The 15,634-nt window shown below is 42.4% G+C and overlaps 1 protein-coding gene across 1 annotated transcript in view; it reads left to right on the top strand.

The window, feature by feature from the left end:
- The first annotated feature begins 453 nt into the window (after positions 1-453).
- The window catches only part of pkd2 (polycystic kidney disease 2), a 55,482-nt gene continuing 40,301 nt past the window's right edge, over positions 454-15,634 (top strand). The window contains exon 1 of the mRNA XM_059965508.1: positions 454-1,114. Coding sequence (XP_059821491.1) covers positions 718-1,114 — 397 coding nt within the window. The 5' untranslated portion in view covers positions 454-717. The remainder of the gene's footprint in view (positions 1,115-15,634) is intronic.

The following is a 15,634-nucleotide window of genomic DNA, read 5'->3' as shown; positions in this document are numbered from 1 at the left end:
CCTTCCTCTTCTGATGTCTTGCCCAGATGGCAGAGTTGGGTGGCTGAATGGCCTCTTCCTCCAGCCAACTTAATCTCAGGAAAAGGCGAAACTTTTGATGAAACTATTGGTCCTGACGAAAGGTCTCGGCCCGAAATATCGACTGTCTGCTCCCGCCCGCTGCTCGATTTGCAGAGTTCCTCCAGTATTTCGCGCGTGTATTGCTCGCGATTACCAGCGTCTGCCGAATCTGTTGTGTTATTGGTCAAACTGAACCTCAATCAGAGTGACGTCTAAACGCCCGCCCCTACGTTCCGTCAGTCCAGATCTCCCACATTGTCTGGAGTGTAAATAAAATCACGATGGAAGGCGTTGGCGAGCGTCAATTTTGATCGATTGACCAATAGTTTTGTGGACATCCAAGGTACTATCCCTCTATCCCGCCAACGAAGGCTATGGTTGGTTGGACCAGGTGTCAGTCAGTGCGTCACGTTGGGAGCTGGCAGTAGTGTGGGATCTGGAGTTTTCCTGCGGCCGTCCCCAACTTGTCAGACGTGATGTTGGGTCGGTCAGCGATTTGATCTCGCCGGCCTGTGGATGGCGGGCGGAGACTCGAGGCCACTGTGAGGGTGCCCGGCGGCTGTATAGGCGGAGTCCAATAGTGGCCGAGGCCTTAGGCTTACCCAGTTGCCAAGGAGACGCACTGCCAGGGCCCTTGGGGTGAAAGCCCAGACGAGAATGGGCTCCCGGGTGCGTCCTCAGCCCGGGTTCTCCTCGGCTGGCCCCCGCCTGCAGGAATCGGGCGGAGAGCAACTGGAGATGAGCCGAGTGCGGAGCGCGGAGAGCCGGCAAGAAACAGCGGGCGGGGGTCGAGGCGCGGGCCGCCAGGCGTGGAGTCGCGACAACCCGGGCTACGAGCCGGCCGATGAGGAGTTGGACATGGAGCTGGACTGGACTGCGGCGGCCGAGTCTGGAGCGCCGAGCAATCCTAGCCCCGTGTCCGGCAGCGGGCTCCCAGCCGGGTACAATGCCCGGCACAACGCCAGGACCGCTGGTCTGTACCCTGACCAGAGCCCTGAGGCCCAGCACAGTAGCCGGCCGGGCTGTGGCCACACCATCCTGCGCAAGGTCCGAGGTGAGTGCAATCTTCTGATCCATGGTGGCTGTGGGCACTAAGGCACTGAGTCCTGGAGCTGCCTTGTGGACCTGAGTGCAATAATAGAAAATAAATCAAAGAGCGTAGGATACACGCAACAAGTCAGTCAACTTAAATGGGGTATGTGGAATGAGGGAAAAAAAGCACACGTTTCTGGTCAACAATCCTTATTCATAATTTAGAACTACATTTCATTATGCTCCTTGACTTGGTTAGCACCAGGTATATTGTGTACAAAATCTGCTGGATGAACTCAGTGGATCTATTGTGGGGGAATAAAGTGTTGATGTTTCTGGTCAAGAAGCCTGTATCAAGATGCAATGTTGCGGACTGGATGCAGGGTTTTGATCTGAAACATCGACAATCCCTTTCCTTCTTGAATGCTACTTGACTACATGATTTCCTGCAGCAGATTGTGTGTTGTTCCATATTCCATCATCTGCAATCTCTTCTGCAAGAAACTGAAAATTGATGTTTCAGGTTGAAACTGTTCATGAGTACTGTAAAGAAAGAGAGATGGCCAGTGTAAATGAGCAAGAGCTGGCTGGTGGTAAGTGGATCCATGTAAGATTGATGAGAGGTAGGTGAGGGAAGGGAGAGTAGCATTTGATGTGAGAAGTTGGGAGATGAGAGCTGAAAGAGACAGAGTGCCTGAGAAGATGAGAGGACAATGGACCATGGAAGCAGAAGGAGAACTGGAGGGAGTAATGTGTGGATGATGGGCAGATTGAGAGGGCAGGGAAAGGAGAGCAGAAGGAATAATGGGGTTATTGGGTTAAGGGGGACAGAGGGATTTGGTTACCGGAAGTTAGAGAAATCAATGTTCATGGCACCAGTTTGGAGACTACCGAGATGGAGTATGAGGTGGTGTTGTTCTAATCTATGTCTAGATTCAACTTGGCAATTGACGAGATTGTGGACAGACATCAGTGTGGGAATAGGAAGTGAAAATAAAAGGCTACCTGTTCAATGTACAAAATAAATTTATTACCAAAGTACAAAAATGTCACCATCTGTTATGATGAGATTCATTTTCTGTGTGCATTCTCAGTAAATACAAAGAAACACTTTAGAATCAATGAAAAATCTGTATTGTCTGTAAGATGGGCAAACAATCAGTGTGCAAAAGACAGCAAACTGCAAATACAAAAAGAAAAAAAAATAAGCAATAAATATTGAGAACATGAGATGAGGACTTTGAATATGAGTCCATAGGTTGTGGAAACAGTTCAGTGTTTGGGTGAGTGAAGTTGCCCCCTGTAGTTCAAGTACCTGTTGGTTGAAAGATAATAACTGTTCCTGAATCTGGTGATGTGAGCCTTGAGGCTCCTGTACTAACTTCCTGATAGCAGCAGTGAGAAGAGAGCAGGCCTGAATGGTGGGGTCCTTGTGATGGATGCTGTTTTCCTGCGACATTGCTCCTTGTAGATGTACTCATTGGTGGAGAGGGTTTTATCCATGATGGACTGGGCTGTATCCACTACTTTCTGTAGGCTTTTCTGTTCAAGAGCATTGGATGCAATAAATTACACAGAGGTATTCACATGTGAAGATCTGCATCATATTGTTTAGGGTGAGACTTGCCGTGCCTGTGTCTATATTGTGTATAGGTTTGGTAGAACAAAGGGCCCTATGGAAAATCCTGGCAATTCTGGACAATGTTTCTCACCCTCTGCATGCCACCTTGGCTGAACGGAGAAGCACTTTGAGTTATAGACTAGGACAGCTGTGCTACTCCAAAGAGTGCTACATTAGGTCATTCTTCCCTCGGCCATTAGGCTTTATAATGAGTCAACCTGTAGCCAGGGAAGTGATGACCCCCTCCTGTTACACTGTTTGTGGTAACTTTTTTATTAAATTCTTTCTCCTTCTCTTCTAATATTTGTATCTGTGCACTTGTAATGCTACTGTGACACTGTCATTTCCTTTGGGATCAATATCACTGTCCATCACTGCACAGTGGTGCAGCAGACAGGCTGCTGCCTCACAGTGCTATTGACCTGTGTTCAATCTCCTGACCTCTGGTCCTGTTTGGGCAGAGTTTGCAAGTTCTCCCTATGACCGTGTATGTTTCCTCCAGATATTTTTGTGTCCTCTCCCAACCTAAAGATGTGCAAATAGGATAGAACAATTGACTGGTGTAAATTCCTTTGTGTAGAGTCTAAGGAGAGGTGAAGGGAATGTGGGGAGAATAAAATGGGATTAGTTTAGGATTCTTTAGTGTTTGATTAATAGAATCTCTGGGAAGAAATGCCTACTTTTATGCTGTATTTTTCATATTTAACATAAACGTAGTTGTTTAGAGAACGCAGTGTAGATCCATGGACTTATTCCAGGTGCTGTAAGAAGTCATTGAATAGAATGGAACTGTATTGTCTGGTGTTTAGTAGATTGAGATTGAAACTTAAAAAATCTTAACAGAGCTCAACAAGTTGGTTGCAGGGAGAATGTTCCCACCGTTTGAGATGTAAACTGTCTGGGGCCATTTAGGATTGATAGAAAATTTTTCATGGAATTTGAATCTATTTAGATCTCTTCCATAGTCATGATTTGGGGCAAGAGACTGATAAATTTCTGGATCTTATGGTAATCAGGGATATGACAATAGTACTGGAAAACTGCCGTGGTAGTTTAGCTGTAATCTTGATAAACTTCCTAATTATGTTGGGATCCAGCACTGCATTGAGTGTGCTAGTGCACAAGTCATTGACAGCTAACGTGTAGGTGCAGCTAGCAAAATGGAAAGCAAGTGATTTTTTATTCATTTTGCAAATATTGTATTTATTTGGAGCCCTGGTGAGAGCACGTCTGGAATATTGATATCCTTGTTATGGAGGTAGTATAGTTGTGGAGGTTGTGGGCCTGTTGTTTGAGAAAAGATAAAGTAGGCTAGGTCTGTAGTGGCCTGTACTCAAGAAGAATGAGTAGTGACAACACAGAGACATAAAAAATATTTAGAGTTCAACAGGATTGATTGAACACCATGCTGTAATCTTAGATAAAATGATAAAATAGTCTGAAGGAAGCCTGGTTTCCTTAAGAGTAAATCTTCTCTGACAAACCTGTTGGAATTCTTTGAGGAAATAACAAGCAGAGTAGACAAAGTAGAATTGGCAGGTGTTATGTACTTGGATTTTTAGAAGGTCTTTGTCAAAGTGCTGCACTTGAGGCTGCTTAATGAGATAAGAGTCCATGGTATTATAGGTAAGAGGGTAGTATGGATAGAAGGTTGGCTGACTGGCAGATCGCAAAGAGTGGGAATAAAAGAGGCCTTTTCTGGTTGCCTGCCAGTGACTAGTCTATACCTTTGACTAGTGGTGTTCCAGAAGAGTTAGTGTTGGGTCCAGTTCTTTTTACATTATATGTCAGTGATTAAAGTGGTGAAATTGATGGCTCTGTGGCCAAGTTTGCAGATGATACAAAGATAGGAGGAGGAGCAGATAGTGTCGAGGAAACGGAGTTTGCGGAAAGATTTAGAATGATTAGGAAAATGGACAAAAAAGTGGCAAATGGAATACGGTGTTGGGAAGTGATTAGTCATGCACTTTGGTAGAAGGAATAAAGGCATTAACCATTTTCTACACGAGCAAATTCAGATATCAGCGATGCAAAGGGACTTGGGAGTCCTCGCGTAGGACTTCCTAAAGGCTAATTTTCAGGTTGAGCCGGTGGTGAGGAAGGCAGATGTGATGTTAGCATTCACTTCAAGAGGACTAGGATATAAAAACAAGGATGTAATGCTGAAGCTTTATAAGGCACTGGTCAGACCATACTTGGAGTATTGTGTGCTGTTTTGGGCCCCTTTTCTAAGAAAATGTGTGCTGGCATTGGAGAGGGTCCAGAGGATGTTCATGAGAATGATTCTAGTAATGAAAGGACTACTTAATGGCTCTGGGTCTGTACTTGCTGGAGTTTAGAAGGATGAGGAGGGATCTCATTGAAACCTATTGAATAGTGAAAGGCTATCTAGGCATGAGCAGATGTGGAGAGGATGTTTCCTATAGTGGGGGAAACACAAGACCAGAGTCTCAGAATACAACGACATTCCTTTAAAACAGAAATGAGAAATTTCTTTAGGCAGAGGTGGTGAATCTGTGGAATTCGTTGCCACAGACAGCTGAGAAGGCCAAGTCATTGGGTATACTTAAAGCAAAGTTGATAGGTTCTTGATTAGTAAGGATGTCAAAGGTTACTGAAAGAAAACAAGAGAATGTGGTTGAGGGGATAATCAGCCATGTTGGAATGACAGCATAAACTTGATGGGCCCAGTGGCCTAATTCTACTCTTGTGTCTTGTGGACTAATTACTTTGCTGTTTACTATGTCACCAATTTTGGTGTGGTCTCAAAGTTACTATTCTTGCTGCCTACATTCTTATTCAAGTCATCAAATATGTATGACAAGCAGCAGGGCACTCACTAATTCCTGCTGCACACCACTGGCCACAGATCTCTGATCTGAAAAGCAACTCTCTACTACCACTCTATTTCCTAATACCAATGATTATTGTGTATCCAGTTGGCCAGCTCACCCCAAATCCCAACACCTTGTTTGAAGGTTTGCTGAAATATAATTAGTGTGTAGCAGCCTAATGTCATCAATGTACATGGCGACCTTTTCAAAAGCAACTTCATAAAACTTGTGAGACATAATTTCCCATGCACAAAATATGTATAGTATCCTTAATCAGTCCTTGCTTTCCCAAATAAAAATAAGTCGTGTCACTCAGAATTCCCACTAGTATCTGTGTACAAGATAATGAGGGGCATTGATCATGTAGAGAGAGAGAGAGTACAGAGGAGATTTACTAGAATGTTACCTGGGTTTCAGCATCTAAGTTACAGAGAAAGGTTGAACAAGTTAGGTCTTTATTCTCTGGAGCGTAGAAGGTTGAGGGGGGAACTTGATAGAGGTATTTAAAATTATGAGGGGGATAGATAGAGTTGATGTGGATAGGCTTTTTTCCATTGAGAGTAGGGGAGATTCAAACAAGAAGACATGAGTAGAGAGTTAGGGGACAAAAGTTTAGGGGTAACACGAGGAGGATCTTCTTTACTCAGAGAGTGGTAGCTGTGTGGAACAAGCTTCCAGTAGAGGCGGGTTCGATATTGTCATTTAAAGTAAAATTGGATAGGTATGGACAGGAAAGGAAAGGAGGGTTATGGGCTGAGTGCCGGTCGGTGGGACTAGGAGAGAGTAAGCAGTCGGCATGGACTAGAAGGGCTGAGATGGCCTGTTTCCGTGCTGTAATTGTTATATGGTTATATGCGGATAGTCAGAGACTTTTTTCCAGGGCTGAAATGGCTGGCATGAGAGAGCGTAGTTTTAAGGTGCTTGGAAGTAGGTACAGAGGAAATGTCGGGTAAATTTTTTACGCAAAGAGTGGTCAGTGCGTTGAATGGGCTGTCGGCAGCGGTGGAGGTGGAAATAATAGGGTCTTTTAAGAGACTCCTGGATAGATACATGGAGCTTAGAAAAATAGAGGGCTATGGGTAAGCCTAGGTAGTTCTAAGGTAATGACATTTTTGGCACAGCTTTGTGGGCCAAAGGGCCTGTATTGTGCGGTAGGTTTTCTTTGTTTATTTCCCACCACTGATATTGGGCCTGCTTGCTTACAATTCCTGTACTTGGCTTGGCAACCTATTGCTGGACCTGGTCCTTGTATTATGTTTTGTATTATGTTTTTGTTTGTCCATTAAAATAATTTAAGGTTTGTGCTACTTTTCTATTGAGCTGAACCAAGCCTCCTTTATCTATCACTCCTGTGCTTGCTGATCATTTATTACTGTTCCAGCAGAAACTTCCTTTTAAAATTCCCTTTGATATGTTTATATCACAATATTCCTTTCTACCATTCTAGCTGTGTAACCTCTAACAATTTATCAAGACCTCTGCATTTGCAGTTCTGACATATGCATTCCTGATTCTCCATATTCATTAACAATTGTATGTTTGGTTCTTGTATTCTGGTACAGCTCTGGAATTACCTTTCCAATCTGCCTCATTGATCATCAGCCATGATCATACTGAATGGCGGTACAGGCTCGAAGGGCTGAATGACCTACACCTATTTTCTATGTTTCTATTTTCCTTTGGGGTTGCTTTGACCAAGTGACTTTTAATTAACTCAATTTTATCTCAATTTAACTCAATTTTAGGTGACGGCAGCTACTTAGAATACCTTTGATTAATCTTGTACATCACCTTCTTATGCAGAAACCTTGGAGGAAATTATTTTGGCTGTGCTTTAACCAAGCATCAGACCCCACCTTCCAGAATAGAAGCAGTTTGAATGGAATCAGAATTGGCATTTTAAATCTGTGGTCCTGCTCAGGGAGCTGAAGGGGACAAGTCGAAAGGCAAAGCTGCCGGAAGGTGTCACTGTATGAGGCATTGGATTGGATTAGCTTGAGCACACTTCAAAGTGAAAATTATTGTAATTTGCACAAGTAAATTTATGCACAGGTGTAATGAAAAAGTTACTTGCAGCAGCACACTGGCACAGAACATCATATAAACCACATTCACAAGAAAAACATAAACAAAATAATTCAAGAAAGAACACTATTAGAATCAAATAAATCGATTTTTAGTGCAAAGTGATAAAAGTAGGGTTGCTAAACAGTAGTGATTAGGGTTGTGCTGGATGGTTCAGAAACCGAATAGTTAAAGGGAGGTAGCTGTTATTGAATCTGGTGGTAAGGGACTTCAGATAGTGGCTGTGAGAAGATGGCATAGCCCAAATGATGATCTTTGATGAATGTTGCCTTGTTAAGAGAGGATCTTGTCTGGATACTGCTGCTGGTGGAGAAGGATGTACCCATGATGTATTGGGCTGAGTCTTCTACACTCTAGAGCTTCTTGCGTTCCTGCATATTAAAATTGCCGTACCAGACTTTCAGCAGTACATTGGTAGAAGTTTGTGAGAGTGTTTGGTGACAAGCTGAACCTCCTAAGTAAGACCCTGGCGCACCTTCCTTGTGATTGCATCTATATGTTGGGCCCAGGACATGTCATCCGATATGTTAACACCCAGGAATTTAAAATGTCTGACTCTCACCTTTGCCGATTTTCCCCATTGTAAACTGGTGCATACTTATCCTCCTTGCCCTTCCTGAAATCAACAACCAGCTCTTTAGTTTTACTGATGTTAAGCGAGACTTGTGGTACCACTCAACTAGGTGTCCTGTTCTTGCTCACAAATGCTGACTAATCAATCCTCTCCAACAGCAGTGTTGTCAACGGTGAATTTGTATTTGGCACTTTTGATAACGTTAGGCTAGAAAGTATGAGATAACAGGAAAGTTTCAGCTGTTGAATATATTGTTTAGTACAGTATGATCTGTTGTATGATTCAGTCTGTAAATATAATTTTGATAAATGTTCAGAATTAAGTTTGAGCAGTGGTTTGCTCTGTGTTCCATGTAACTTTATTAAATTTAAGGAAATCAGACTGGGTTATATAAATGCTTTAAAAGTTCTAAACAATGAATCATGAAATGTGATCATTATGCCAAATCTCTTATTAAATTAAATGAGAATACTTTATTGTCCAATTGAGTCTCAGACCCAAGGCACTTCACAGACAATGAAATACTTTGATCCGTAATGGCTGTTGTTCTGTAGATCATTTTTATGCCCGTTGAAATGGTTAATAACTGGTTAATCCATTTCATTTTGTGACTGATTGGCTCAAACGCTGAAAAACTTTGTTTTTTTAAATACAAATGTTTGTGTATTAGGTCAAATATAGGACAGCAGAACACAGGAACAGGCCCTTCAGCACATAATGTTGTGCTAAACTAATTAAATTAGTAATCCAATGCCCGACTGAACTAATCCTTCAGCATACACAATGTCAATGTCCTTCCATTCCTTTCATATTTATGCTCCTATCTAAGAGCTTCTTGAATGTCTCTATCTTAATGGCATCTGCCCCAGGCAGTGTATTCCAGGCACCCACCAGTCTTTGTATTAATAAAAAACAACAACTTGCCCTACACATCTTGTTTGAACTTGCCTCTTTTAACCTTAAATGCATGCCATTTGCTATTAGACTTTTCAGCTCTGGAGAAAATGGTACTGGAAATGCCTACTCTTTCTATGCCTCTCATAATATTATAAACTTCTTTCAAGTCTTTCCTCAGCTTTCCTCACTGATCTAGGAAAAAAAACAAGTTTGTCCAACCTCTTCTTATTGCATATGCCCTTAATCCAAGCAACATCCTGGTAAGCCTCTTCTGCACTCTTCCCAAAGCCTCAACATCTTTCCTGAAATCATAATGGGTCAACTAGAACTGAGCACAATACTTCAAAATGCAACCTAATTAGAGTTTTATAAAGCTGCAGCATAATATACTGACTCTTGAATTCAATTCCTTGATTAATAAAGGCAAGCATGGCATATTCCTCTTGCCACCCTATCAGCCTGTGTAACTACTTTTAGGGAGCTATGGACTTGGACAAATCTACTTATCAACATAATTATGGGAATTGGTATTAAGTGTACATTTTTTACATTTGATCACCCAATGTGGAATTCTTCACATTGAGCCATGGTAAACTCCATTTGCCACTTTCCCACCTATATTTGCAACTATATCCCACTGTACCCTTTGCCAATCTTCTACATTATCTTCAACAGCACCAATGTTCTGCAAATGGATTAACCCACCCATCTACATTTTCATGCAGATCGTCTCTATATTATAACAAACAGCAGAGAGCCTGGTACAAATCCCTGCAGAATACGACTAGTCACAGTACTTCAACCAGAATAAGTCCCATCAACCTCTATACCCTTATCTTTTATGGACAGCCAGTATGCTATGGATCCCATGCACATTAATTTTCTGAATGAGCTTCCCATGGGGGGGGGGGGGGGGCACCTTGTCAAATGCCTAACTCAAAATATGTAGGCAACATCCACAGCTCTACCTTCATCAATCCATGTTGACTGTTCCTAATTAGGCCATAGTTTTCTAAGTGCTTGTGAATCCTATCCCTAAGAATCCTCTGCTGCAACTTTCCATCTACTGATGTTAACTCAGTGGTCTATAGGTTATACGATTATCCCTATTTACCTTCTTGAATAATGAAACAACATTACCTACTCGCCAGTCCTTTGTATCCTCACCTATAATAGTGGGGACACAATGATAATGGTCAAGGTTCCAGCAATCTTATCTCTTGGCTCTCTCAGTAACCTGGCATATATTCCATCAGCACTTGGGGACTTATCTACCTTGATGTTCTTCAAGTGACCTGAGAGTGTATCGAAGCAGCAGGGCCCAGATCTGGCAGCAAGGAATGAATCTGTGTTTGCCTGATTTAAGTACTGGGCTAGATTGAAAAGGTCAGGGTGTCAGGGACAGGCCTGTGTTCATCTCATTGCTCAGCTCTCTGCTCTGCTCTGAAGAAGGCTGTGGCCTCCAACTAATGGGCTATTGGATGGGCTGCAGTGATGACTAGCTTCATGGCTGTGAACTCATTTTCATGAACTTTAGTTCTGAATGTTATTTGCTTACTTTTTATTGTTTGCACTATTTGTTCTTTTTTTTGTGGATTATTTAAGGTGGGGGGGTTATATTGGAGGCAGGGTTTGAGGGTCGGCACAACATTGTGGGCCGAAGGGCCTGTACTGTGCTGTACTATTCTATGTTCTATTATATGTTTGATAGTTTTTATTGAATTCTATTGGGTTTCTTTGTTTCATGGTTGCCTATAAGAAGACAAATTTCAACGTTGTACATAATGTACAACCCTTTGCAGTTACCTGGTTTTTGCATTAATTACTCAAAATGTGGTCTGATCTTCATCTAAGTGACTGCCTAAACTGGGATTGGACATCCTGCAAAGATTACACTAAGGGCACAAGTGAAAAAGTACTCAAGGGTAACAACAAAAGACCTGCAGAAATCGCTAAAACTTGCAAAAGTCTATTCATGTGTCCACTGTAAGAAAAACATTGAACAAGAATGGTGTTCACGGAAGGACACCATGAAGGAAACCTTGCTCTCCAAAAAAAAAAATTGTTGCACGTCTCAAGTTTGCAAATGATCATCTGGGTGTTCCACAGCACTTCTGGGACAATGTTCTGTGGACAGATTAGACGAAAGTTGAACTTTTTGGCAGAGGTACAAATTGCTATGTTTGGAGGAAAGACGGCACTGCACACTAACACCATCCCAACTACAGAAGCATGGTGGAAGAAGTATCATTTTGCTTTGGTACCTCAGGACCTGGATGGCTTGCAATCATTGAAGAAACAGTGAATTCAAAATTGTATCAGGACATTTTACAGGAGAATGTCAGGGTAATGGTCTGTCACCTGAAGCTTAATAGAAGTTGGTTGATGCAACAGGTCAATCATCAGAAAAACAAGACTAAATCAACAACAGAATGGTTTAAAAAGAAGAAAATTCGAGTTTTGGAATAACCAAGTCTTAGTTCAGTTTTTAACCCAATTGAAGTGCTGTGGCATGACCTGAAGAGGGCTGTTTGTGCAAGTTATCTCAGAAAAAGGATCTAGTGCTTTTCCAGTATGTATGATGAATAAACTCCTTGGACTTCCAGCAGAGTACAGGTATGATTTTAACTGACGTTTTGATGGCAAACTCTGCCATCTTCATCAGGGATGATGCCTGGGCGTGTCTAGTCTGATGGCATGTATATCCTTGTCGTCTATACCTCCTAATTGGTTTGTCCTCATCCAATCTGGTTTTTGCTGTCCCACCCTGTTTACAATTGAATTCCAGTTCTTACTTAGAGTGAAACCTTAGACTTTGTTAAAATTCTTTTTCTCTAATTTTACTTCAATGGCTTCCTTCACTAGGTGGTCCTAAAATCCATTAGCGCGGCACAGTAGTTTTGTGCTGTTGAAGTGAATCCTATGACCATTGCGCATGAGCAATGTTCTGCTACCACCGATTTCTTTGGGTAACTCAAACAGCTACACCTTCTGTGCTCTTTGATGAGGGTTTCAACCGTCCGGCTGATATACGCTGCTCCGCAGGAAATACTGTAAATGCCAACTGTACTGCGACCCAAGTCATCTTTGACCTGCATAAGCTGTGATTTGAGATTCCTTACAGTTTGTATATCCCAGAAATATTGATGAACTGAAAACTTCTTGTAAGGAGAAATGGTCCTTGCTGTTATACAAATCTGATCAATAGCCACAGGAAAAATTTGGTGGAGGTTATTGCTGCTTAGGCACATGTATATAGCTAAGGTGCCTAAGACTTTTGCACAGTACTCTTATTTGTCAACATAGAATGGAGAGCAAGTTTGTAAATCTGCTGGATCAAAGGATGTTGGGAATGATAAGGATGGAGCACCCCAGGAGTGGTGAGGGATAGGTGGCAGAGAAGGAGTGCGAGGGGCAGGAGCTGGCAAGAGTGCAGCCATACCCAGCCATGAGACACTTTGATTCCAGACGTTTGATTTATTGATCATTACAGAATGTCTCTCTGGCCTTTTCCCTTTTCCCAACCATGATTCCCTTCTCCTGCCCCCTTTTCCACTCTAAGTTCACAATTGAAACCCGTTATCAGAATCACATTTATCATCGGTCATGAAAATTGTTTTTGTTTTGTAGCAGCAATACAGTGTAATATATAAAGTTAATACAGTACTGTGCAGAAGTCTTGGGTATCCTAGCTATATATATGTGCCTAAGACTTTTGCACAATACTGTAGATCTTGTTGGGAAATACTAAGTGATGGATGAAAGCAAAACTCTTGTTTTTGAAGTGTCATTCATAGCTGCAAGAAGTCCCACAGCACTTTACAGATAATGAAGAAGTTTGGAAGTCAAAGTACAAACGTTTGTAAAATTTATTATCAAATACATGTATGTTACCTGGAGATTCATTTTCTTGCAGGCATTTACAGGAAAGTAAAGAAATACGATAGACTTTTTGAAAAACCATACATATAACTGATAAAGAAATATTGTGCAAAAGAAGACAAATTATTGAAATAAAAATATGATACTGAGATCATGAGTTATTAAGAGTCTGTATATTGTAGAGTCAGTTCAGAGTTGTGAGTGAAGTTATCCAGGTCTTTTCAGGAGGCTGATGGTTGTAGGGTAAAATCTGTTCCTGAACCTGGTGGTATGGGACCTAAGGCTTCTGTTCCTCTTGTTGCTGTAAGGTAGGAAACTTGGCTGTTAATTGGTTCATCAATGCTGGGATAGCATTGCAAGCATGAGGAGAATGTGGGATAACTTGTTTCCACCACCCCAACAACACTACTTTGGGTGCAATTCGAGATATACACTTGCAGTGAAGCAAAGGAGAGCCTTGCACCATCTTTCTGTTTTAACCAACTTTTGTAAATTCCCTGCTGCACAACATGTATTCAAGAAGTTGTATATCCAGCGTTTTAAACAGACTTCCTAATTGGTATTTTTGTCTAAAAATATTCAAGTTGCACCCAACAATATAAAAGTTATTCTGGTTAATCCAAACATTAAAGCCTAATATTATAGAATCACAAAAATGTACAGCACAGAATCGATTCTAATGGTCCACCTTGTCCATTCCAACCATGATGCCTATTTGTGCTAATCCTATCTGCTGCCTTTGGCCCATATCCCTTTATTACTTTCCTGTCCAAGTGCCTTTTAAATGTTGTAATGGTGGTAGCCTCCGCTACCTTTCCTGAAAGCTCATTCCAGATGGTCGTCATCCTTTGTGTAAAAAAAAAACTTAGCCCTCAGATCTTCTTTAAATTTCTCTGCCTCTCACCTTAGAGTGCCCTCTAATTCTAGACTTCCTGCCCTGGGAAAAAGATTCTGAATTTATATCCTGTCTGTACTTATAACTTTGTAAAGCTCTACACGGTCACCTTTCAATCTCCTATATTCCAGGCATTAGCGCTATGCAGTCTTTACTCCAAATGTATTCAAACCAACGTTTTGCACAACTGCAACATGTCATCCAATTCTTATATGATGTTTTGGCCTATGAAGCAGGCATATCAAGTGTTTTCTTCAATACCCTCTCCACCTGTGTAGTCAGGGGCAGAAGCTACCGGCAGTCGACAGCTTTACTTATCTGGGCAGTACTCTATCACGAGCGGTGAACATAGATGCAGAGATCAGCAACAGAATTGCCAAAGCCAGTGCTGCCTTTGGGAGACTCCGTGAGAATGTATGGGAGCGGAGAGGACTCAGCCTTACCACCAAGCTGAAGGTCTACCGAGCAGTGGTTCTCACCACCCTCCTCTATGCCAGCGAGACCTGGACTGTCTACAGCAGACACGCTAAACAGCTCAACCACTTCCACTTGAGCTGCCTCCGCAGACTTCTCCACGTACGATGGCAGGACAAAGTCCCAGACATGGAGGTCCTGGAGCGGGCTAGCACCCACAGCATTTACACCCTCCTACAGAAAGCACAAGCCAGATGGGCTGGCCATGTCGTCAGGATGTCTGACAGTCGACTACCAAAACAGCTGTTGTATGGAGAGCTGAGTGAGGGCAAGCGCTCAGTTGGAGGGCAGAAGAAACGTTTTAAAGATTGCCTCAGAGTGTCCCTCAAACATCAATCCCAGTAGCTGGGAATCGCTTGCTCTGGACTGCCCAACCTGGTGGAGCAGGACCACTAAAGGAGTGTATGCAGCAGAAATCAGACGCACCGCAGAGGCTCAGAGGAAACACGCTGCACGCAAGGCTTGAGCTACCTCCACTTCCACTGCAGCACCTACCCTCGTGTCCCACATGTGGGCGAGCTTTCAGGGCCCGGATTGGCCTCACCAGTCACCTCCAGACCCACAGTCACAAACCCTCCACCTGACAGAAGTCGTGGTCGTCTTCGACTCCGAAGGACGAACAACAACAACATTTTCAGAGAGCTATGGACTTTTACCCCAAGGTCTCCCTGTACAACAATGCTCTTATGGTCCTTGCCATTTACTTTGTCTTTCCAGAATTTGACCCCTCAGTGTGCATTACTTCACGTTTACTTGGATTAAATTTCAACTGCCACTGCTCAGTCTAACTTTTCAGCTGATCTGTGTCCAGTATTTTTAAACTATTTTGTTATCTAAGACTCCACCAATTTTTGTGTAATCTGCAAACTTTAATCATCAAAATTTCAAAGTTCAAGGTACACATGTCGTCATATACATCCCTGAGATCCATTTTCTTGCAGGCATGCTCAATAAATCCATAATAGAATAATAACCCCTACATCATACCCCCTGTATCCTTCCAAATAATAAAGATTCCAGCACAAATGGTCCGTGTAGTAGACTATTTGTTAGAGATTTTTAGTCAGAAAAACAGTCACAGACACTGCAGAATAGAAACAAGCCATTTGGCCCATCTAGTCTGTGACAATTTATTAATCTGCCTAGTCCCATCGACCTGCACCCGGACCATAGCCCTCCGTACCCCCCCCCCCCCAATCCATATATTTATCCAATTTTCTCTTAAATGTTGAAATCAAACGCAAATACATCACTTCCGCCGACAACTCATTCCACACTCT

The sequence above is a fragment of the Hypanus sabinus genome, chromosome 3 (assembly GCF_030144855.1).
Source record: "Hypanus sabinus isolate sHypSab1 chromosome 3, sHypSab1.hap1, whole genome shotgun sequence".
Lineage (NCBI taxonomy): Eukaryota > Metazoa > Chordata > Chondrichthyes > Myliobatiformes > Dasyatidae > Hypanus > Hypanus sabinus.
This window is presented reverse-complemented; position numbering and strand designations above follow the sequence as displayed.